The following is a 23,955-nucleotide window of genomic DNA, read 5'->3' on the forward strand; positions in this document are numbered from 1 at the left end:
GCGAGCGGCGGGCTCACACTAGGCAGCCATCGTGGCGGGGCTCACGAGCACCCTCCTCCTCTGCTGCCTATCTTGATTGTGTTTGGCTAGACTTAAGTGTCTTTCCTGTTCACCATAATAGGTTGGCCTCCCACAATCCACCCTGTACAGACTGGAGGGGGTATCTGTACTTCTGCCCTCTATATACAAGGCTAAAGGCACAGATCACCCAAGCAAGGTTCTCAATTTGGTAACGATGGACGAGCAACCATGCTTTCAGAAGGTGATGCAGGCAGGTTCTTAAGTACAGTGTTTCCCCAAAGACCCCACAAAGGAATGTCCACACACTATGTTAGGTGATAACACAGCTTCTTTACATAAAATAAGGTTTGCTACATATACCAAATATACATATAAATAATAACACTTAGTACTTGAATAGTAATTCAAAGAATGGTAAAAATAAACATTCTATGGGGTACCACATATGACTTCAATCCATTAATAGATGCAGACAGTTTTAAATAGGCAGGTGGATTCTTAAGTTTAGGTATAACAGCATAGAATAGGGAAGAAAGGCAGGTTAGTTTTGAACAGTGTCAGAATGCTTTCTTTAGACTAGACAAGTAATTATGAGTGAGGATCCCCCCCCCAACCTGGGCAACCTGTAAGGAAAAGTTAGGGAGGTTGTACTATCCCAAAGTACCTCTGAGGCCACAGGAGAACAGGATCCAAGATGAATCTGGGACCCCTCGACGACTCCTGAGGCTAGAAGATGCTCTCCTTCGTTACAGTACCTTTGGTGCCTTGGCAGGCGAAGTGGCAACGTTTCTCAATTTTACTCGACAATTCCCTCCGAGGATGGACCCTCATTGGAAGAAGGAGCCACTGGGATGCTGAGTCCAACAATAAAAAGGAACCAAAGTCTTTCTGAAGTGCAGCAGTTTGGCTCTTTGCGGTGCTCTTCTTTGGTCAACGGTTTCTCCAACTGTAGAAGTCCTGTGAAGATGAAACTTGCTGCTGTGGGCTTCTTAAAGATTTGGCAGATGAAAGTAAGACCACTGGCACCCTTCGATGACTTTGGGTGTTGACGGGTGCATAGGTCACTTTTGGTGTGGTGTTTCGGAATATTGCGGTTTTCTGATGTTTTGTCAGTACTTTGGTGCTGCAGCTGCAACACGAACCTCTGAGTGGCTTCTTGCAAACTGGACTCTACCCCTGAAGTGGACCTCAGACCCTCACCAAGTCTGGACCCTTGGGACGTCTTTGTTAGCTTCTGGTGGTGGGAAACCCACCAATAGACCTTCCTCGGCACTCAGAGACTCTGGACTCTCCAGCTGGAAAATGTGGTCAGTGATGATGGAGGATACCCCTTGAAATGTTCTTAGGCAGTTGGAACTTTTGCAGCTCCGAGTGTCTAGCAGCACCATGCCAGGGTACCCCTTCTTCTGGGCGTTAGACTGCAACGGCTTCCAGCGGTAATGAAACACACCTCCGGACCCTGGGTGAAACTGATGGACCTCTGACTTGAGACGTCCAGCACTCCTCTTCTGGACTTCAAAGACCCCTTCTCCAGACGGCAGGCACACAGGACTGGCTTCCAGGATACTTCGATGAAGAGCCACAGCTTTGCACTATGGTCCCTCGTAGCTTGGGAAGAAGTCTCCTTTGCAGGTCCTCTCTGGATCAGTCCTTGGGGAATATGAACTTCTTCTTCTTACTTCAGCTTTGACTTCAGCTTCTGAACAAATTGGTAAATCCATCTCCAGATGTACACGTTTGTTCCCCATTCACTCTGGCTGAGCCAGGCGCAAGGGCATTCATGCAGGCAGGCAGTGTGAGAAGCCTGAAGGTGTCTCACCCGCTAGTCCTTGGGAGTCTGTCATCCAGGTGGCCAGGACACGGTCATCGCTTTTGTATCCAGTTCCTGGGGGTGGACCAGTGCGGAAAGTTCACCTGGGTGAGGGGTCTTTGGGGAGTGGAAGTGGGACACCGGATGGGGAGACGCGGTATCCCCTTCCCTGTAACACCTTTACCCCATCCTAACAAGTAAGATACTGAGGAACTCACCACCCCCCTTTCCCAACACAAACCTTTCCTCACGGACAGCTCACTACAAGAGAAATGGGACTAACACCCGAGCCGTATACCTGACATGTCCCAATACAATGGTCAGGCAGGTTTAGGCAATTACTGATGACCATTACACACACCTGACTTCCATTACACTTCCCCACACAGATAAAATGCGGAGCACTAAAGCACACTCTGAGCAAGGCAAAGCACACGAGGAAGCAGCAGTTCCAAGATGGCAGTTTAATGCAAGGAGAAAGACGGCAAAACCCAAGAGGATTGTAAGGAGGGAAGTGCCCTTGACCTTTTCAACGAAAGACCGTTAATTTCATGAACCTTCTAGAATAGGAAACGTAAGACCAGGAATCAAGGCTGAAGAATCCTGCATTGTGTGTCAGAGGTACCCGGGGCTATCCTGCGTCGATAGTCAAGGCAGGGAGAATCGTTTGCCGCCGTGGTTCTGTCCTTGGCTCCTACAACAAAGCAGCACCAGTAAAGTCAGCACAGCCGGCGAGTTGGGGAGACTGATGCCTGACCAGTCTGTGTTAAAGCCAAGGTTGCTAGCAGCAACATTGTATAGTAAAAACTGAAGAGAACAGTGTATGAAGCATATGTGGTAAGTGACGCGAATACAATCAAACAGCAGATGAGTGATGGAACTTTGAAGCTAAGAAACACTACCGTAGACCGAGTGGTCCGGCACCATGTGGGTGCTCATTTGAACATGTGTTAGGTATCCAGCTTAAAAGGTGACAAATGTGAAGTGTGTTAAAGAAATGTGAAATCGAAGTGGTCCTGCAACGGGTCAAGCAAAACCTGGGGCACATTTGAAAGTCTTCGCTAGTTTGTGTTATACTGGAAATTCGAATTAGTCCGAGCCCGGCAGAGGGAGACTAATTGAACTGTGTTAAAAGGGATCTGAGCCCAACTGAGGGGGATCCAAGGTCTGAGCCCCACTTGTGGGGGATCCGAGATCTGAGCCTGACTTGAGGGGGATCCGAGATCTGAGCCTGACCTGAGGAGGATCGGGGGTGAACCGTGAGTCACCCGAGAAAAATGTCCTATGAGAAATTGGATGCATAAATAATTTACGAACATTGTGTCGGCAGGATTTGAGCCCGGCTGAGGGGGATCGAGGTGAATAGTGAATCGCCTAAGAAATTGAGCACTTGTTAAAATCTGAAAGAGGAAAATAACGTATTGTTTGTTTGTCGCATCAGGCCCTCTGAATGAAGAGACTTTGAAAGGCAAAGAGACTTGGGTATGGAAGGCTCTGATGCTAATGACTGAACTGTATCATCATGCTTGAGAAGCCAGAGACTGTGCTAAGCTTAAGTGTACCGCCTTGTCCCGTGCTGAAAACGTGGGGAAGGGAGGCCAACGGCTTGAGCAGCCTGACATCATTTTGTGAACACGTCTTTCTTTTTCCTAAAATTGTTTCCCACACTATTTTTATTTAGAGTTAAGGATTGGCAATAGGTTTATTAGTATAGGCCCTTTCATTTTGACAAGACACTACTAGGACTGTGTTATTATGTGATGGTCGTAGCTTGCTCCCATCTATAGATTTAGGATTAGATATGTGTTTTCCAAACCCTTTTTTAAGTTCAATAAAAACCCTTGAACAGTGGTCACTTGTGTCTGTCTTACTGTTGATACCATGCCTTCCTTGCAGCAGCCAATCAGACTCACAGGCATTTAGGCCATTCACTCCACCCAGCCACCCATAACAAATAATTTGGATTGGGGCAAGTATCCAGCCTTTTACCACACTACAATGCATTCATGTCAGTTTCAGTCAGGGCTGTATCTCATTCATTGTGTCACACACACACACAGAAACCAGATACCCACAACAGAGAATGTGATTTGACTTCCAACTCAATTCACACAGGTCCCACCCCTAGGGTTTACCTACAACACACAACACCTGGGAAGGCTCCATTCAGTCTGACAGAAGGCAGCACTAGAGCCATATGACATGCATTAATCACCGTAATAGCATTTCTGATAACTGTATCTGCTTAGATTCACATGCAGTGCATATAGCCCGACATCTAGTGGTAATCGGGGAGTATTGCATCTTTCTTTCAAAGATCGAAAGTGGACGTCGACATCGACTGTAACACTATCCCTAGCATGACGTGTAGTGTACCCAAAATCCCTCACACGTCGAGGTCCCTCCGATTGCGTTTTTTCTGCCATGAGGGAGCCTCATAGTCAGCGTGAGCGAGTACAGAAGAGAGAAGGTTTAAGATGTGTATGTTGCTTCTTCTACATGAGGGCAGGAAGGGTGGGCGCATGTGAATCTAAGCAGATACAATCATCAGAAATGCCATTACGATGAGTAATGCATGTCTTCCGATGCTTCTTAATCTGCTTAGAATCACATGCTGTGCATAGACTAGCAAGCAGCACCCACAGATGGTGGTGTGATGTGAGAAGGAACAGTAGGAAAGAGATGTGTTAGCACTGCTTGTACCACCTGAGAAACAGACCTAGAGTGTATCTAGGGAGTAGTGTTGTGTAGAGGTGTAAACAGAACTCCAGGCTGCTGCCTTACAAATGGATTCAAGAGCAACATTTGCAATGAATGCTATGGTAGACCCTGTGCCCTGAGTAGAGTGTGCTGTAGGCATGAAAGTCAGATCTCTCTTCGATAGAGTTTAGCATAGTGTAATGCAGTTTATGATCCACTTTGAAACAGCTGATTTAGAGATATGATCCCATTCTCTACCAGCTGCTATTGAAATGAAAAACTGGTTGGTCTTAGTGGTTTTGTCTTTTCCAAATAGATCACTGATCTCCTCACATCTAGTGTGTGGAGGCTTCTTTCTGCCACGTTAGTGTGGTTCTGGAAAAAGGTGGGTAGTTCTATGGACTGGTTCACATGGAACTTTGAAATAAATGTACGCGCAAATCGTGGGTGAGTGCGCAGGACCACCTTATCCTTGTAAATCGTGACAAATGGGTCTTGAACTGAAAGGGCTTGCAGTTCACTAACTCTCCTTATTGATGTGATCGCCACCAAGAAGGCGAGTCTTGTAGGTGAGTGCTTTAAGGCTAGCCTTGTGCATTGGTTCAAAGGGAGGCACCATTAGTCTGGTAAGTACAACGTTCACGTCCCAGCCAGGAGCTGGGTTGGAAATTGGAGGATGAAGTCTTTTTACCCCTTCCATAAATGCTTTAATTACTGGAATGTTCCACCACAAACCTTTTTTCTGGGATGTGGTGTATGCTGTAAACGCAGCTAAGTGGACTTTCAGGGAATTGAAAACCAGGCCTGAATTTTGCAGGCGAGTTAGGTACATGACAATATGTGTTGGTGTGCATTCAATAGGATTGATGTTTTTGCCATTACACCAAATGAAATGAAGTGTTTTAATTTGCTGGAGTAGCAATGTCTGGCGTTAGGTTTCCGTGCTTCCCTAAGTATGTTCATACATTTTTGAGGGAGTTGGAGGTGCCGAACTCGATGAGCTCAGGAGCTAGGCTGCTAAATTGAGAGTTTAGGGCATAGATGTAGTGTCTCCCCCTTGCCTTGTAACAGCATGTTGTAAGGGCATGGCAGCTTCCTGGAAGGGGAGACGGACGTTCCCATTGGTTGGGAGAACCAAGGTTGGCGGCCCACATCGGGGCTAACAGAATCATCCCCACTGGTTCTTGGTGCATCTTATGCACTATCCTGTTGAGCAGGGGAGTCGGGGGGAAAACCCGTAGGCAAATTTCCCTGACTGACCATGTTATCCAGAGACCGTTCTCCTTGGAACGGTTCTGAAAGTACCTGGAAGCATAATCTGGGCATTGTGCTTTCTCCAGAGTTGCGAACAAGTTGATCTCTGGGAAGCCCCAGTCTGCGAAGACGTTGAGAACAATGTCTTTGTGTAATCACCACTCATAATCTACAGGCAGTGGGAAGTCTCTGCTGAGCATGCCCGCCAGAAGATTGAGTTCCCCTGGAACGTGTTGTGACAGGAGTAACATCTTGTGTCTGAGAGCCTATTTCCATATGTTCTGGGACAGTTTGGATAGCCCTGGAGAGTGAGTGCCCCATTGCTTGTTTTGGTAATACATGGCCATAGTACTGCCCGCGAGGACTAGAACGGTCTTCCCCTACAGCTGTGTTTGTAATGCCTTCAGAGCCTTGAACGCTGCTAGCAGTTCCAAAAGGTTTATGTGGTTGGTTGCTACCGCTCGGGTGCATGCGCTGTGCGCTGATGAAGGAGGTTGCCCCCCACCCCGTCAGAGATGCCACTCTCACCAGAGACGCTTCTACTGTGGGGGCCGTAAAGGTTTTCTCTTGCAGAAGGTTTTCCCTTGACCACCATTGCAGAGACTGAACAAGGGCTGCTGAGACAACCACTAGATCATCCCATTGTCCGCCGGCCTGACACCATTGCCTCGAGAGCAACTCTTGCATGGGGCGCATGTGCAGATGTGCGTGTGGAACTAGTTAAATGCAGGAAGCCATCATCCCTAAAAGTCACATGGGCTTGCATATGGTAACCTTGCGACTGGCTTTATAGTGAGGGATCTAGAACAGCATGTTTTGAACCCTCTCGTTGGAGGGAAAGACAAGGCTGTCTTTGGTCCAAATTAGAGCACCCAGAAACTGTTCGACTTGGCTGGGGTCTAGACTGGACTTTTTCTCGTAGATCGAGAACCCTAGACTGAAGAGGAGATTTACCGTCTTTTGAGTATTCGTTAGGCATGTTCCATAAGAATCCCCTGTTATTAGCCAGTCGTCGAGGTAAGGGTAGACTGGGATGGACTGCCTGCACAGGTGAGCAGCTACTATCACCAGTACCTTCGTGAACATCCGTGGAGCTGAGGCAATGCTGAAGAGAAGAACCTTCAACTGATAGTGCGTGTCCTCTATCAAGAACCTTAGGTACTTTCTGTGCGCTGGCAACATTGAAATATGAAAGTATGCATCTTTCATATCCGATGTTGCCATCTAATCCCCCTGCACCAGCAGTGTGATTACTTACTGCAATGTTGTGATTCAGAACTTTTGCAGTTTTACCTATTTGTCCAATGGGCGCAAGTCTAACACAGAGCGCATGGTGAGATCCTTTTGGGTATAAAATAGTAAACTGAATAAATACCTTTGTTTACCTGGTGAATGGGAACTACTTCTATGGCGCCCCTTTCCTGAAGGATCTGCACCTCTTCCAGCAGGATTTGCAGGTGTGCTGGTGATAGGCGTCTGCTCTTTGGTGGATGGTATTGAGGTGGCCGGTGGGGTATCCGGTCATTGCATCGACAACCAAAGCATCGACAGCCATACCATCTAAAAAAAAGCATCTAAAATAAAAAAGCGTCTAATGCATTTTTTTAGATGGTAAAGGGTTTAGTTTAATAACAATGGGTATTAAAAGGGGGGTGGGGAGGAGCCCCCATGAAAAAAAAAGCATCGAATGCATTTTGTTTTAAGATGCTTTTTTTTTTAGATGGTATGGCATTAGATGCTTTGGCTGGCGATGGAATGACTATAAACCGGCCGGTGGAACTCGATGCAATAACTGTGGGTGACGGTCTTGAGGACCCACTGGTCTAATGTGATCCCCTCTCATGCGTAAATGAATGAATGATGACAACCGTCCCCCGACCGGGGTGGAATGGGAGGGGACCCGGACTGGCGAGTCATTTAAATGCGGAGACCGGGGAGCCTCTTGGGGTGGAGTTTCTGCCTCTACCCTTGCCTCAGCGCTGTCCTCTTTGCTGATATTGGCTGGGGTACCTCCAGCGCCGTATTGCCTGTGGGGAGATTGGGAGGACTGACCCCGAAAGGAACGACAAGAGTTTGAACCTCCCCGTTGTTGGAAGGGCTTGGCTATAATCTGATTGAGCGCTTTCAGCGTATCATGTTCTTTTTTTAGCTGTTGCCAAAGCATCATCTACAGCTTTATCAAATCAATTTGACTCTGTTACAGGCTTATTTATCAGGTAGGCTTGAGTCTCCGGCTTGAAGCCTGAATTTTTCAACCAGGTGTGTCTCTTGAGGAGAGTTCCCTGTGCCAGAGTGCGTCCTGCAGTTTCAGCAGCGTCTAGTGTGTCCTTGAGAATATTATGGGTCACCTGTCTACCCTCAGAGATGACCGCCAGTAGGCGTGATCGTGTGGGTTCAGGGACCTCTTGGAGGCCTTCTTGTAGCAGGCCCCATTGCACTTTGCTGTAACTAACGAGAAGGGTCATATTATTTGCAATTCTGGTTGAATAGGCTGCAGATGTAGTAATATATGTTTGCCAAGGGCATAGAGTTTTTTACAGTCCTTATCCGGGGGAACCTCTGCCATAGGCAGTGGCACTCCTGCCCTTTTCCTGGTGGTTGTAACAACCAAAGAGTCTGGTGTGGCATGACCTTGAATATAAATAGGGTCAGATGGAGAGGGGTGAAACTGTTTTTCAAACAGAGGCTTGACAGCCCTTGTGAGGGTAGGACAATAAAGAAGGAACAAGGCATTTCTTTACGGAGTTGAGCAGAGGAATAGCCTGACTAGTGGGAGGCTTTTCTTTGAGAATGTACTCAACGAAGTCAGAGTCCTGGACAGTCTCCTGCGTAGCAATATGAAAGTGATCTGCAGCTCTCTTTAGGATGGCATTAAATACCATCTGGTCATCTATTGGCGATGACTACCTTTGTTGTGGGGAAGAAGGAGGGTCCAGACAAATAATGTTTGGGTCCGAGTATGAGTGGGTGAGAGCCAAGGCCCTTGATCTGCTGGCTGATCTTGTTCTCAGTCTGGGCACTGGTCAATTGTGTCCTGACCAAAATGATTGTCCTCATATGCTTCCTCTGGTTCTGAATACTCAAAAACCTGATGGGTTAGTGATTGACTAGAATGCTTCTGCGGCTTTGGCGGAATGGGACAGGAGTCCTCCTCCTCCTTTGGTCTCTTGAGAGTAATGTATTTCTCTGAGAAGTCTATGAATTGGGATTTCACGATTTGAATAAACACATGTGCAAAAAATCAAAGAAGGAGTACACACCCTGGAGTGCACCCAGGGATTCACAACCGGGGATCTTGCCTAGCAGTGAACCTAGACCCAGAAAGGTCCAAGTCTCCTCACAAAGAGGGACACCTTCCCAGTGATACACCTTACTGCCCTATGATATAATCAGGCCAGATGAGTAAATCACTTGAAAGGGCGTGTGTTTCTGACACCAAAACAGGGATACTGCGAAGAGCAGGCAGAGCAGGCAGGAGTAACAGGCACAGAATACTAACGAGTAACAGACCACTAACCTGATGGTAGGAACCTGTAATCCTCGGAGGAGCATCAGATATGAGCCCTGCCTTGGGTTTGCCACTAGAAGAAGATAAGAAGAATACCCACCCCCCGTGATTAGTCGCAATCCCAGGAGACTACAGCAGTAACCCTAACTAGGAATCTAGTGAGAGTCCAAGGGCAGGTCTTACTGTGTTCTAGTGTTACTGCTGTCCAGAAGGTCTTTATCCCAGGAGGAGGAGGGGAAGCAGGGAGTAGGAGTAACAAGGGAAGGGTGTTAGTACAGGAGCTAGACCCGGGCGGCACAAGGGTACTAGCGTCGGGTTGCGGCACGGGGTGAGTCAGCGTAGCGTCCACAGTTCTAGTGCCGGATGTAGCGTGTTGGAATGCAGAGGCAGAAGGACCAGGAGGGAAAAAAGGTGCGTCGGTAAGGGATTGGAGGGGTTAATTATAACAGCTTGATACAGCCCTCAAGGGTAAATTCAAACAAGGGTTAGGTATGACCAGAAGTACCGAGCTGAATGAGCTGCTCGGTTAGTAAAAGGCAGTACAGGGGCAAGCCGGGTCAAACACCAGCGAGCACCGTAAGAAACAGAATCAGAAGGAAAACTCAGATCCGGAAGGCAAGCCGGGGTCATCACAGTGCGGGCGGCGTCAGGAGTTCAATCAGTAAGCAGAAGAATGGTCCAAATGGTAAGAGGAGGTTGTATCCGATGAGGACAACGAATTGTGCAGAACGGAACCATGAGCAGAGTCAGAACTTCAAACAAGGTCGGCAACAGGAATCCAAACGAACAAGACAGCCTTACGGTGTAACAGGGAAAGTCACAGGCAGCGAGCTTTGGGAGCCAAACACAATCAGAAGCACCGCTTCATCCGTCACTTCCAGTTTTATGCTCTCATTGGGTACGGCGTTGACACCATACTGTAGGCTTCGGAGTTATGTGACCATGTGTAATAACGAACCGTGATGCGGTCAAGCCGGGTCTGCGGGAAGCCCAACCTGACTATGGCAACCTCCAAGACACAGTCCAGGACCCAAAGAAAGGACAGAGCCTATGCTTGGAGCCGGATGGTATTAGACCATGTCTGGAAGCCGATGAAAGCCATGAGTGAGATGGTGAATGTGAAGTGGGATCATGACATGGGACATCTTATCCATATAATTCTCAAACCTCTGTCTAGTCCACAGGGATGAAGCAGAGGGGTCTGGAGGAGAGAAAGGCTGCTCAGAAGTGGGAGATTTTCCTGATAAAGCCCTAGAGAGGGGCTGGAGGCCTTCAAAGTACTCCTCTTGATGAGAGGGGCTGCTCCTTGGCTGTTCCGCTGCCGCAATAATAGCCGCAAGACTCTTGTTTATTTTAGGCGGCTGAATACTGCGTTTCGATGCGCCTGAAGGCGTTGTCGCGGTTGCTGACTCTGCCAAAGCCTTAGGTGAGAGCGCGCACTGGACGACGTGTCAGTAGCCGTGTGCTTTTTTATGTGAACGTCCTGTCGCATGCCGAGAAGAAAGTTGTGGGGAGGGCGCTGGACCGCGAGGTTCGGCAGGCACTGTCAAGGTTTTCGGCGGGCCTGTTGGCATTTGGCACTTATTTGAAGTGTCCGTCGCGGAGGCGTTGGGGGTTGTGTGTTTTTCCTTGCATGGTGCGTGTGTGCCCACTGTCGCCAGGATATGAACTCCCCATAACAGAACCAGTGGACTGTGTCAGGGCCAGAGACGGGCATCTGGGAACCGGAAGGTTATGCCGAAAGGTCTATGTCTTCCAGATCGGCGCCATGGCTGCTGCTTGAGTCATCATCCGAGGCAACGGCGCCAACGGGGGAACAACTTTCGTCCTGCATTGCTTAGGCTGCCCAACATTTTGTCCGTCTATCTTTTAGCGTCTTGTGACAAAAGAGTTTGCAGGACTTACAGGAATGCTTGTCGTGGTCACGAGATAATCACTTATTGCATTTGTGATGGGTTCTTTCCAGAGGATTTCTTTTCCGTTGCAGGACAGACAGAATTTAAACAGAGTCCTCTCCAAAGCAGAGGTGAATGGCAGCCAGACCAGATAAGGGAAAAGGAAATGCATTCTCAAAAAGAATCACCCAGGGCCCCACTCTTCCTGCTGTAATGACCTGGCCGGAAGGCCGAGGCCAGGCGGTCGACAGATGTCCATCAATGCACAAGTCGCTGAACAGCAGTAGATGTCTTCAGCGTTGGAGTCCACGGAGCAGTCGTCGAAGAGAAGAAGTTGAAGACTAGACAACCATTGATCGTGGGACAAAGAGGTAACAATTTAGCAATATCAACTCTTGTGAGCTCCACATAAGGTGACCAACTAGTTGGGTGGAAATAAAACATCTGAGGGACCTCGACGCGCAAAGGATTTTGGGTACACTACACGTCACGTTAGGGGTAGTGTTACAGTCATGCCCATGTGACGTCCCCTTTCAAGCATCGAAAGAAAGATGCAATAATCCACGATTACCACTAGATGTCAGACTATATGCACAGCATGTAATTCTATGCAGATTAACAAGCATCAGAAATGGTATTTCCACCCAACAGCCAGTCAGGGAGAAAGGGAACAACAGAGACATAGATGGTGTTTCCACCCAACAGCCATTCAGGAGAAAGGGACAGAGTCAGGGCTTCCCAGGACTTGGAAACAAGGTAAAAGGCAGTAGACATCAAGAGGCCACAGTGGACATCTTGCCTTTCAGTAGGAATCCATCGATTCCTTTGGCAGGGTCTGGGTAACCCAAAGATGGAGGATATTCGGAGCAAATGTCAAGCCAGTCAGCATGTAGCTGCCACCAGCCCATACCCTGCTCTGTGGGCATCACATAGGTACTCCAAAACACAAATAAGGGGTACAAGGGTGTACCCCCACCCATGGGTGCCATAAGGGTATCCCACGGGTGTTGTTCACCAAATGATAAAATGAAGAGCTCCACTGCCAGAGGTCCAGGCTGGACCTCAGTGGCAGAATACATAAGGAAAACACACAGAGAATTGGTAGGACAAGCACTAGGAGGCCCTGTCCCCCATAAGGCATTTCCAGCATCACACACCCCTACGGTTGATCTTGGAAATTCGTCTTCACAAATAATGTCAGTTTATATACCAAGTCAGAGGTCAGAGGAATCTCACACAACCATCCACTTTCAGGTGCCTAAAGGAACCCCCACATATTCCTGTGGGAGCTCCTTTCCAGAGTGCACATCCAAAAATGACAAAACATGGTCATTCCCGGTCTCCTGCCAATCACACTTTGTGGCGAACAGGAATACCTTGGTACCCTTTACAGGTTAAAGTTGCCTGCATACAGGATGTCAGCACTGGACAGTCCATTTTGCGAGCATCCAGGAACAAAAGGCTTTCTGTGAGCCAAAATGGCTACTATTTGTGTAGTCACAATTGTAAAGTATGCTGCCATCAACTAGAACACGTTTAACTGTTTGGGTCAGGATTCTGACTAAGAGACTAAGTGGAACCCGCATTTGTGGACCATACGGGTCTGGAAAGTACCATAAACATATAAAAGTAGCATCCCCAGTGAAATATGGATGAATCTCATTGGGGGAAAAGGATCAAGGCATCACAAAAAACAATCAAAGAAAGGAGCACACTCGTGATCAAAGGAGGACATTTAACCTTAAATCTGCTCTCCTTCTATAAAATATTGGTATAAAAAGAAATGTAAGGATAACTTTTAACAATACATTGTTATTATTTGATTTCTGAACATAACAGTATATTCCTGTTGTTTGCCAAGATGAAGACTGGGTAAAAAGTAGTCACTAGCCAAAACCTGTCACCCCTTCATGTGTGCATGTGCCCTTTTTGTAGATAAAGAACCAGAGACAATGTTTCTACATTGACAGGGATTTCCCTATAGCCCAAGGATATAAATATTTGTTTATTTCAAAACACTAGAACATTCAAATCATATTTTGTACTTTGGAATGTTGTATTGTTGATATACCATAATGAGTACAACAGTTTAACAGATTCAGATTAATGGAATTATATGCATCTTTTCTCCACTTGAGTACATTTGTAGAATCGAGACAATATAGCCGAGAGATGTTCAAGGTATAAAGATCCTTTGATCTTGTTTTCCATCCAACAAGATATATTAGGGACCAAGTAGAGTAATAAAAGTAATTTGCTCTAATGTTGCAAGATTTATATGGGATTTCCTTCCACTTCTACGCTTCCACAAGCATTCAGGTGGGTACATATTTGAACCGCAGGAACCAAGCCATTAAACTCAGCATATCAAGGAAAAGGTAGAGGCTCTGTCGCGCCCCCTGAAAAGTGATTCTCTAGAGGGAAACACAGGATTTCATCCTTGGTCAAGAAGCGGAGATCCATGAAAAGCATTTGAAATGCACAGATTGTTGGAATCGGGATCATCTCAAGTGCTGCTGCCCTGGCACAGAGGAACGCAACTAGAATTGGGAGGGTGGAAAAAGCATGGATGTATCATCATGTGCAGTTCAAATGAAATATGTCCCTAGGAGCCTGTTGATCCATTGTGCACACTGTGGATGACCAGAGTTTTGTTGGCCAACAAAAGGTTAACCTTCAAGAGTCCCCAAAAGCTGAAGATTCAGTGTGTGACTGTAAGGACTCCCACTTATTTGACGGCAATCAAGTACATTATATGGTGGCAGTGCCAGCCCCAAAAATCACAGAAAGCCCACATGGAAGGGTGGAAAATGCAAGTATATGGGGCATCCCAGGAGCCCCACACAAGACCAATGTGCCATGTATTTGGGGCAGTGCAGGAGCCCCATGAGAGATGAATGCACCACCTATGAACTCAGTGCTGTCCATAAATGCCTTGTGTGCTTTATGGTCAGTGAAAACCAGGGTCTATTGACATTGATCATTCCTCTATGGGTAGCATACTCAGTATAGTTAGGTCAGTTTATAATCTGCATTTTCAAAGCTTTAATATTTGTGTGCTCAGTGCCCCATGATCAGAACACTGTATACTGTGCAGGCAGTGTACCCTGTGATGTGCAGTCAGTGTGCTCAGCGATGTACTGTCTGTGTGTGGGTGGGAAATTACACATACGTTCCTGCTGCAATACTTACAGTGAAGCGCAGGCACAAAGTGCTCCAGAGCCTTGCAGTAGAGGGACAGTGCAGTCTCTGGGTCTGTGGAGTCCTTCAGAACAGCTTCAGTCACAAGCGAGGCCTAAACACAAGAAGGCAAAGAAAGCATCAAGGGATCATCATCATGACCACAACTATCATGCTGGCGGGACAAGCTTCCTCAGGGTGATATTTATGGGCAGGTGAGCTAACTTCCAGCAACGCGAGCTACCTTTCAGCAATGCGAGCTATCTTCAGGATATGTGAGCGACCTCCCGGATATACAAGCTTACTTGCAGCAGTGTTAAGTTAGTGCTATCGCACTCCAGTATTGTAAAGACGCATTCTTTAAGCAGAGCCCCATTGCCTGTCAGTAACAAAGTACACCAGCAGTATATGCTTCACCCTATTTATTTATTTTATTTATTTGTTTATTTGTATAGCGCTAAAGCCCGCAGGCATCAGAGCGCATTCCAAAGAGACTGGACAGGTGATTACAAAAAAAAAAAACGGGACAACAATAGACACACAAAAGATCATATCATGGGGAGCTGAGAGAGGTCGCTAATACAGTATATTTAAAGAGTAGGGTCTTTAACTTCTTTCTGAAGAGTATGTAGTTGGCTTCTAATTTCAAAGATGCGGGCAGCTCATTCCATTTATGGATGCTTCTGTTTGGAAAAGCCTTGCCCAGGCCATTTTGCTTTTTAGCTGGGGTTGTCTGGAGAAGACCTTTGTTGGAGGATCTTAAATTTCTAGATGGTTCATGCCACTTGAAGTGTTTTTTCAAGTACGCTGGGGCTTTGCCATACAAACATCGGTGGACCATTGTGAGGGATTTAAAAGTAATTCTCTCCTCTATGGCCAGCCAGTGTAGGTCTTTCCTATCGCCTGTGATGTGTTCCCTTCTTGGCCTACCCGTGATTGTCCTAACGGCATTATTCTGAATTACCTGGCATTGCTTTAGGCATTTCATATTTGCTCCCAGAATCAAGGAGTTGCCGTAGTCCAGTCTAGACAATATAGATGCTCTGGCTATGGTAATGCTATTTCTTTGGTTGAGCAAGGGTCTAATTTTTCTTAGGAGTTTTTGATGGTATTGACAGTTCCTTATTAAGTATGCTGTGTGGGCCTATGCTCCTATTGAAGCCTGTAGGTAGACTCCCAGCGTCTTTACTTTCTCGGATATTTGGATTTGGGCATTTTTTAAACTGAATGCGGAGTATGAAGGAGGTCGTTTTTTCCTGGCGTGTGTGGAACCAAAGAACATTAGTTCCGTTTTGGTCCCATTTAAACACATCCAGTTGTCTTTCATCCAGCCCTCGACGATGTTGTATATGGTCGTAAGTTTTTCACTGTCTTGTTTATAGTCTCCACTAAGCTCGAAGACCAATTGAGTATCGTCGGCGAAATTAGTGCAAAATATTCCCAGTTGAGTTAGCATGGTGCATAGGCATTGCATATACAGGTTAAACAGTAGGGGAGAGAAACTAGCTCCCTGCGGGACTCCACAGTCAACCGGTTTGGTGCCGGAGGCCTCATTTCCCCATACAATCCTGGATTGTCTGTTTGTAGAAATGATGATATCCACTCTGTTGCCTCTAGTGAGCAGTTTCCTGAGAGTTCTAGGGCCTCTCGGAGCCTCTTGTGATCGAGCAGATCAAAAGCTGCCGAGAGATCCAGTAATATCAGGAGGCTTGATTTGCCCTTGTCCAGTATGCCTAGCATCTCGGTCTGCAGATCTAATAAGGCTGATTCGGTGCTGTGGCCTGTCCTAAAGCCCGACTGTTGCCGGTGGAGCAGGTTGTTCTCGTCTACATACCTCTGGAACTGTTCAGTGGCTACTTTATCTAGTATTTTCAACAGGAAATTGCAATTTGTAGTGGGTCTTTGTTTTACGGGATCTTGTTGGTCTAGTTCAGGTTTCTTAGGTAATGGGGTAACCGTGACTGTTTTAATTATAGTAGGTACTGATTGATCCCAGAAAGATGCGTTTACAATTTTTCTAAAGAAAGGGGCGAAAATGTCTTGGTTTTCTAATATTAGTTTAGGTGACAGTACATTTTCTTAGCACGTAGTGCTTGTGATGTTTGAGAGCATTTTCTTCATCTCTTCGATTGTTATAGGTCTAAACTGAAATTTAACAGTTTCAGATTCAGACTTTCTTTCCTTCTGTTTGTCTTGGGTCGGTGAACTATAACTCTGGCCTTAATGATTTTGTTTTGGAAGGCCATTTGAACCTTCTCACAATCTAATTCTGTCGGCTGAAAGGGTGGGGTGAGTGCCTTATGTTTATCAATGGATTTAAGAATTTGAAAGAGTTTGCCAGTAGAGTTGGAGGCGGTGTCAATAAGTTCATTGTAGTGATTTTTCTTAAGGTCTGTGAGTTTTGTCTTGTATCTGTGATCAGCATTCTTTCATTTCATTTTATTTGTTTCTGATGGTTCTTTTAACCATTTCCTTTCTAGATTCTGTTTTTCTTTTTTGAGTTCAATAGCTTCGTCGTTGAACCATTTTTGGTGATTTATATTTGACCTAACCTGTTTATTTTTCAATGGGGCTTTGAGGTCGAGTAATTCTTTCAAGCCACGATTATATATCGATATGATATTTTCGCATGAATCCTCATCTTTGCTTTCAATCAGGATGTTGTCCATTTCTTCTGCTAGCAGTGTATTGGTGATTTTTTTCAGATTCCTGTCGAGTACTATTTTGGGTGAGTTATCTATTTTCACAGTTTTTTGTTTTAAAGTGAGAACGATTTCGATTTTATAGTGGTCTGTCCATATACATGGGTAGGTTCCTAGCAGCGTCACTTCTGTGTTATTTTTGATTATCCAATGAAGCTGATTCCCAGTGTTAGCGGTGGGGCCATTGTTAATTACAGTAAAGGCACAATTAACTAGGTCTTCCTCTAGGACGATGGCCTGTGGGTCATTGTGATTGCCCCTCCATCTATTAATATGCCCCAGGAGTATGGTCTCCGTGTTGGTGGATTTGAGATTATTAAGGATGGTGGTTAGTTCATCATTGAATTCCGATATTAGAGACAGTGGTCTGTAGATGACTATTATGTTTATGCAATTATTGTGGGTAGGTGTCAATTTGAGGTGAATAACCTCACAACCTGTGCACTGTATGGGGGCAGCAAAAAATGTAAGGGTTTGTTTAGCAATTATCGCCACTCCTCCACCCTTACCATTCTCTCCGTTTTTGAAATAAATGTTATAATCGGGTGGTACTACTGTATCAATGGTGGGGCCCATTGGTTCTTGGAGCCATGTCTCTGTTAGGCATAAGATATCTAGCCTCTCATCTATGATGTAGTCATGAATCTCTGGTGCATGTTTTAGCAGTGACCTTGTGTTAAGCAAAGCACCCAGTGTAGGGTGTCCCATAACTGTTGTATGACAGCAGAAGTGTGAGTCCGCGCCCCCTTTATCTTAGCAATTCACTGCCACAGGTCCCCAGTACCATAATCATCATCTCAGCGCTGACCAACGAGTGCTATTGGGAACCAGCATCGGGTGCCTCCTGCAAGCACTGTCCTGCCAGTGCTCTATTACTGAAACAGTATCACGCTTCCCACAGCAGTGTTGGTAGTGCTCCAGAACCCAGCGGTGTCTGTTTCCTCCAGCATTTTCCAATCAGCAATAGATTGATCTAACCCCAGCAGTGCCTTGTCAGAGCTCCGCTGACTGTTTTTCACGCACCGCTTTCTCCAGGTTTTCCGGTGAGGGCATGTGCTCCAGGTCAACAAAAGGGTGTGTGAAGAATTCTGGGAAGCTGATGCGCTGCAGAGGGTCTCGCACCAGCAGCCTCTCGACCAGGTCTCTGCAGTCTGAAGACAGTTGCGGCCGCGCAGGGATCTGTGGAGAAAACATTCACCACAAATAAGAGACATGAAGTGAGGGCATACAGGGTAAAAGGCTGAGAAAGCCACAGTTCAGTGCATAGACATGTGACAGGCTGATGCTGTCATTGGCCAGACCACTTTCACAAAGGAAATCTATCCACACAGCGAAGTTCCAAATTGAAATGGGTGCTTGGCTATCCTCCTACTCGAAGGCAATATAAAATTAAAATTCTCTACAAATAGTAGCCTATGTCTTAATGAGCATGATTCTAACAAGGAGACGACAATAGTCCAAAGGAAACAGACACTAGTCACTCTGATGCCTGAGAGAGACTTTGGTCTGAATGGACAAGAACACAATGCGTGGTAGGAGGTTTCCAGTCTCTCAGATGGTTGTATACGAATTGTTCGTTTTACAACTGTTCGAATGACAATTGACCTTTTCACAATTGACCGAATTGTGAAGGTCAATTGTACCATATATGTGGGGGGGAACCCCCCACAACCCCCCACCCAACACCAAACACCCCAAAACCCATATATATATATATATATATATATATATATATATATATATATATATATATATATATATATATATATATATATATATATATATATATATATATCGGTCAATTGTGAAAAGGTCAATTGTGACCCTTTAAATTCGGTCAATTGTTCATTCGAACAATTTGGGTAATACCTCTCAGATGACACCTCTGTGACCAGACAAACTCAGTCTCAAATTTAACACATGTATTAGGGGAAATGTTACAAGGTTGGGCAAGATAAACTCGGTTATAATAAATGCAACTAAACTAAAGCTTCAGGATGAACTAAGTGCACAAGTTGAACTAATAGTCCACACAGCCTAGTTTCTGCTTCCTCCTTAGCCAATTGGAAACAACAGTTAGTTTGTGTCCTGTACGGGTCCCTGAGGGGGCAGTGTTAGATCTCACTGTCTCTGCTGCAGGCCAAGTGTTAAGATGGATTTCCAAAATCAGCCCTGGTGGAAGGATTTTTGGAGATCACCCCATTATGGGGAACAGTAAAGACACTGACAGGTTAACCAAAACACAATCAAGGTAAAGTAGCCGACCAGTCAAGTTTTAGTCTCAGGAAAAGTGTGAGAGAGGTGTAGGGCTACAATGAGTCCACACAGAGCAACACCAGTAATTCAAGTTAAAAAATATATAGAAATACAGTTATTTGTTAGGCTTTTAGTTGCACACTAAACATTTTAAAAATCACACATTACCACACAAATCCTTATAAAACACCTTTACGCATTCACCATTAGGAGAATAGAATTGAATATGGAATAATTACCAGTGCAATATAGGTGAGTAGATAGATGCAAATAGGCAGAACTCTTTAGAAATCTCACTGGACAATGTCCCTCAATCGTATCAATCTAACCATAAAATGGCATTGGGCCTTTTTGTCCAAAAGTCACCAGTTCATGTAAGTTCTCAAAAGAAAGCAGTGGCAGGTGATGGTTCTTCAAAAGTTATATAAAGTTTCAGTAAAGTTCACATAGGCACTCAAATCAATCCAAACCACTAGGATAGGCCTAGGGAAGGATCCTTAACCCAGTTTCACCATCACAGGTCAGAATGAGTTAGAGGCAGGACCTCACTCCCAGAGAACCCTATGGGAGTCAAAGGGAGAAAGCAATAGGTATGTGCACTTACACATACAGGTTGTTCTGGATTCTACTTGTGTAGATTTCAAACTTCTGTTCTTGTTCCTTTCGCAAGGGACATCTAGACGCGTAGACAGAAGGATAATTGGTTTCACAGGATTTAGTTATCGTCAGTCGCTGTGTACAGGAATCTGCTCTGGACAGCTTCCAGCTGAAGACCCAAATGAAGACAAAGGAGGTCTTCTGCGGGAGAGATGGCCATGGGACACGAAGACAAGATCTACGAAGGTCACCACGGTCAGGCGGTAACAGGCAATCGTACAGTGGTGAACACAGAAGCAGCCCCAGCACAGCTTGCCTTGAAGTGAGACGGCAGGAAATGCGAGGACAGGCAAGTTATGGCAGAAACTAGAGATCAGTGAATTTCCAAGGGTCTCATCTGAACATGGACCACTGCAACGAAGTAGCCCAGGAGAGAGCTGGTCAGTCCAGTAGTTGGTTCAGGATCACTTTAGAAGGCCCAGCAAACACAGATCCTCGAGCAGGAGTCGAGGCTGGTTGTTCCCACCGCTGCAGGGGGTCGAACCTCCTTTTATCAAAGATTCAGACTGGGACCACACCCAAGCCCACCAATGTTAAAGGTCTGAAACTTGCGAACAGCCTGGCGTTGTCCAATCCTGGACAACCACTGGTCATCACATCTGCCCAGCAACAGACTTTCAGGCACCAGAGATTGTGGATTGGCACTAGACAGTCCCAGCCCCTATGGCACTCTGGCACACTGACACACACACACACACACAGATTTACACAGACACACACACACACACACCCATCACCCCCTCCTTTGCTTGCAAAAGCAGCAATTTTCCCCCGGGGAAACGGATTTCCATACAAGGCATTTCCTGACCTGAGAAGGCAGGAAGAAGTCAAATAACAATATGGTCAAAAAACAAGCGAAAAAACTCAGGGCACAGCCATCTTAGAGTGCTAGCCGCCGTTAATAGCCATTTGTAATAAATGCAAAAGTACACAAGTAAAAACACACACAAGCATAATATTACTGCTGCCACCAGCATGTCTTAGGAAAATATTAAAAGAAGCCATTATATAAAAAGGTAGAACGATACAAAGTATCCCAACTGCACTTCACTGCAAGGGGAGTTGTGCAATTGTAACAATACAAGAATTCATAAAGAGAGACAGTGGGCCTCATTACGACCTCGGCGGTAGCCATGCCACTATTGGCGGCATGGCTGCCGCCGAAATCATGTCCGGGTTCCCAGAATGAGGCATTACCGGGCCATTCCGAGTTCGGAGGGACCGGTAATTCCTCCCTCCAAGGACCCGGACCTTCCCCATTCCCATTACAGCCCCCACAGGGCTGAATGGGAGAGGGAGCAAACAACGGGCTGATTACGAGTGGCCGTTGTTTGCTCCCTCTTCCCCTCGCGGGATCCGGTAAGCACGCCTGGTTTTACCAGGCGTGTTTACCGTGTCGCGCGAGGGGACCTCGTAATGTGGCGGAACGGGTTTAACGGGTCCGCATCCTTTTGCGGCACCCGTTAACCCCGTTCCGCCAGGGTAGTAATGAGGCCCACAATCTCTCAGTACTGAAAGGCTTAGGGACTAGTCAGTTTCCCCACAAGAATGAGCAACACAGGCAAGGGGAGTAAAGCAGAAGGCTTGACAGACCTACGAAAAGTCAGGACAGGGTAAAACAAGCAAAAGGAATGGGAGTCCCATAGGAATCTATGGAGGGAAAGGTGCAAAAAGAAAATCCTTTGTAGCACACAGAGAGGGTAACAGGGTGAGGGGTGGCTAACTATACTGATCTGACCTCTCAGGTATGAGGGCCATGACCCTGGGTTCTGCCCTCTCTACTTTGCCCTCCTCACCACTCACCCTCTTCTGGGTCTTCTCTCTCCGTCTAGCTCGTTATTCCCACATTCTTTCGACCAGTCTGCCATTGCCTTTTCTTTTTTTCCCCACCTCTCCTCTACTATTCCCTTCCTTCTTTCCTTCTTTGCCCCTTCAGGCCGCACCTTTTTCACCTCTTCAGGTACCTCATTCTCAGGAAACACCTCTGTTGGTTTACGATCCTCTGCCAAAAATTTAAAATTGATGCCGATTAATGGCGTTATGTTAACCTTTATTTAGGAAAGATACTAATCATCATAATAATAATATGAACTCCAAGTGTTTTGTTGTTATTTATTGTTGACAAACTGCTGCCGTTACAGAGATTCGGTTGGTCTTTATTTCACGAGCTGCTGAGTTTTCATATGTTATTTTCTCTAATTCACTGCATCCGTGTTCTTAGTCCGGAAGTATTTGAGATGGCAGAGGAATTATGGGGGAGCATTAAGCATCGGCCAAGCAGATGAGGACTTGCTGGTTCATTCCTGCAACTCTAGGGATAGCTTTAACTCTGGCAGCTCGCTCTCTATTGTTCCGCTCTAATGGGGTACTCGGTCACGTGTCTCTGTACGCGGTAAGTGCTTAGTGGAGCCTGGAGGTTTTCTTTCATTTTGGGGCCGAAACATGTTACTCTGTTCAGATCTTCAGTGAGCTGGCCGAGTACTGTAAGAGTTGACAACGTTGTGAAAACTCTTGACTGAGTTGAGTTTCCTTCCATGGGAAAGTTACGTTTACAACAGAATTAAGCCAGTTACCAAACCCCATTACTGTAAATGACCTTTCAGAGTTTAATATCTGGGAGAAAAAGCAAAATGAAAGGATAATCACACGTGATTTTGCTTGCAGTGGAAATGTATGCAAATACCGGAGCACTGCTTTGAATATCTGCCGTAACCAAGTCAAGATTGCAAATTATAAAGGAGTGTATGCACCTGATGAAATTTTATTGAGCTGAGTTTTTTTTTTACCGCTGCTGCAGATCCCAAATTCCAGTGTTTAATTGTATTCCATTATCACCCTCTATATCTTGCTTTATATTATGCTTCTTCTGATGACTCATGTGATCACTGAAGTTTATATGTATCCAGTTTTGACAGGGAAGTTGGACAGGACAAAGCTGGGAGGAAACCAGGTTTATGAAGGCTCTGGTGAGCATGCAGGTGGTGGAATTATTGTGTACATAGTCGAGCAATGCATTGAGAGATCCCTGCAGTGCACAAAGGCTGCCCTACCCAGTGACATGATTAATTGTGCTTTGCATTTCTTGTTTCTTAATCGCACACACGTGCGCAATTATAAAAATCTGCTGAGTAGGGGAAAGGGCTGCAGTTTGCATCTTGTTTTCCCTGAGCCAGCACCATTTAATAATAAATTGCACATGCTCACTGTGGTTAAAAATAGTAACCTCCTCTGAGTTGAGAGACGGTGACGAGCACTCCTTTCAGGGCAGTTCTACATGTTTATAGTCTATTTTTGGGTTGAAGCATAATATTAAACCAAACTGATTTTCTGCTCTGACTCATTTTCCACCAATGAGATTCCAGTATGAGCAGAACCATTGGCTGCAAGGTCATGGCATTTAAACAGAAGACATTGGATTTATAAACGCCTGTTTTCAAAACAAGTACTTCACTTTCATTACTTTCTGTTTGTTTTGACCCTGGATAATGGGAAACTGTGCACAACCTGTGCCATAACTATGATCAGCCTGACCTCTGTTGTATATATGGAGTATTTATTTTCCACTATCACTTTTACTCGTCCTTGGCTATTAGGTCAAGGGATGTCTTTGCTGCTTACCTCGAAAATGACCAGGTGCTAACTGAGTAATTTTGGACTTGTGAAGATCATTAGTGGCGTTATTTTTGAGTTGAAGTCAGGGTGAGCTGAGATTTAGACTAAGAAAGGATGGGCTATATCTTATACTGTTAAGCTGTAAAGGATGGTTTGCAAGCCCTCCATAGTGTGACATGGCAGATCTGTTTACCCCAAAAAAAACAATGCATACATATAAATATGTAGACAGCTGATTTTCATTTTGAGATTGCGTACATTTCATAGTAGACAGGATTTGACATTTATTCATCTATGCTGGCCTTGAGTTGTTTTACTATTGGTGCGGCAGGGAGAGGCTAAGAGGAGACAGTCTGGTGC

At 45.7% G+C, this 23,955-nt stretch overlaps 1 protein-coding gene across 2 annotated transcripts in view; it reads right to left on the minus strand.

Moving 5' to 3' along the window:
* The window catches only part of ULK3 (unc-51 like kinase 3), a 532,836-nt gene that overhangs the window by 314,114 nt on the left and 194,767 nt on the right, over positions 1-23,955 (minus strand). For both annotated transcript variants that reach the window (XM_069624512.1, XM_069624511.1), the window contains exons 7-8: positions 18,094-18,249; positions 14,381-14,483 (exon numbers count right to left, since the gene is read on the minus strand). In XM_069624512.1, coding sequence (XP_069480613.1) covers positions 14,381-14,483; positions 18,094-18,249 — 259 coding nt within the window. The remainder of the gene's footprint in view (positions 1-14,380; positions 14,484-18,093; positions 18,250-23,955) is intronic.

This window comes from Ambystoma mexicanum, chromosome 11 (assembly GCF_040938575.1).
Source record: "Ambystoma mexicanum isolate Mex_15411 chromosome 11, UKY_AmexF1_1, whole genome shotgun sequence".
NCBI classification, from domain to species: Eukaryota; Metazoa; Chordata; class Amphibia; order Caudata; family Ambystomatidae; genus Ambystoma; species Ambystoma mexicanum.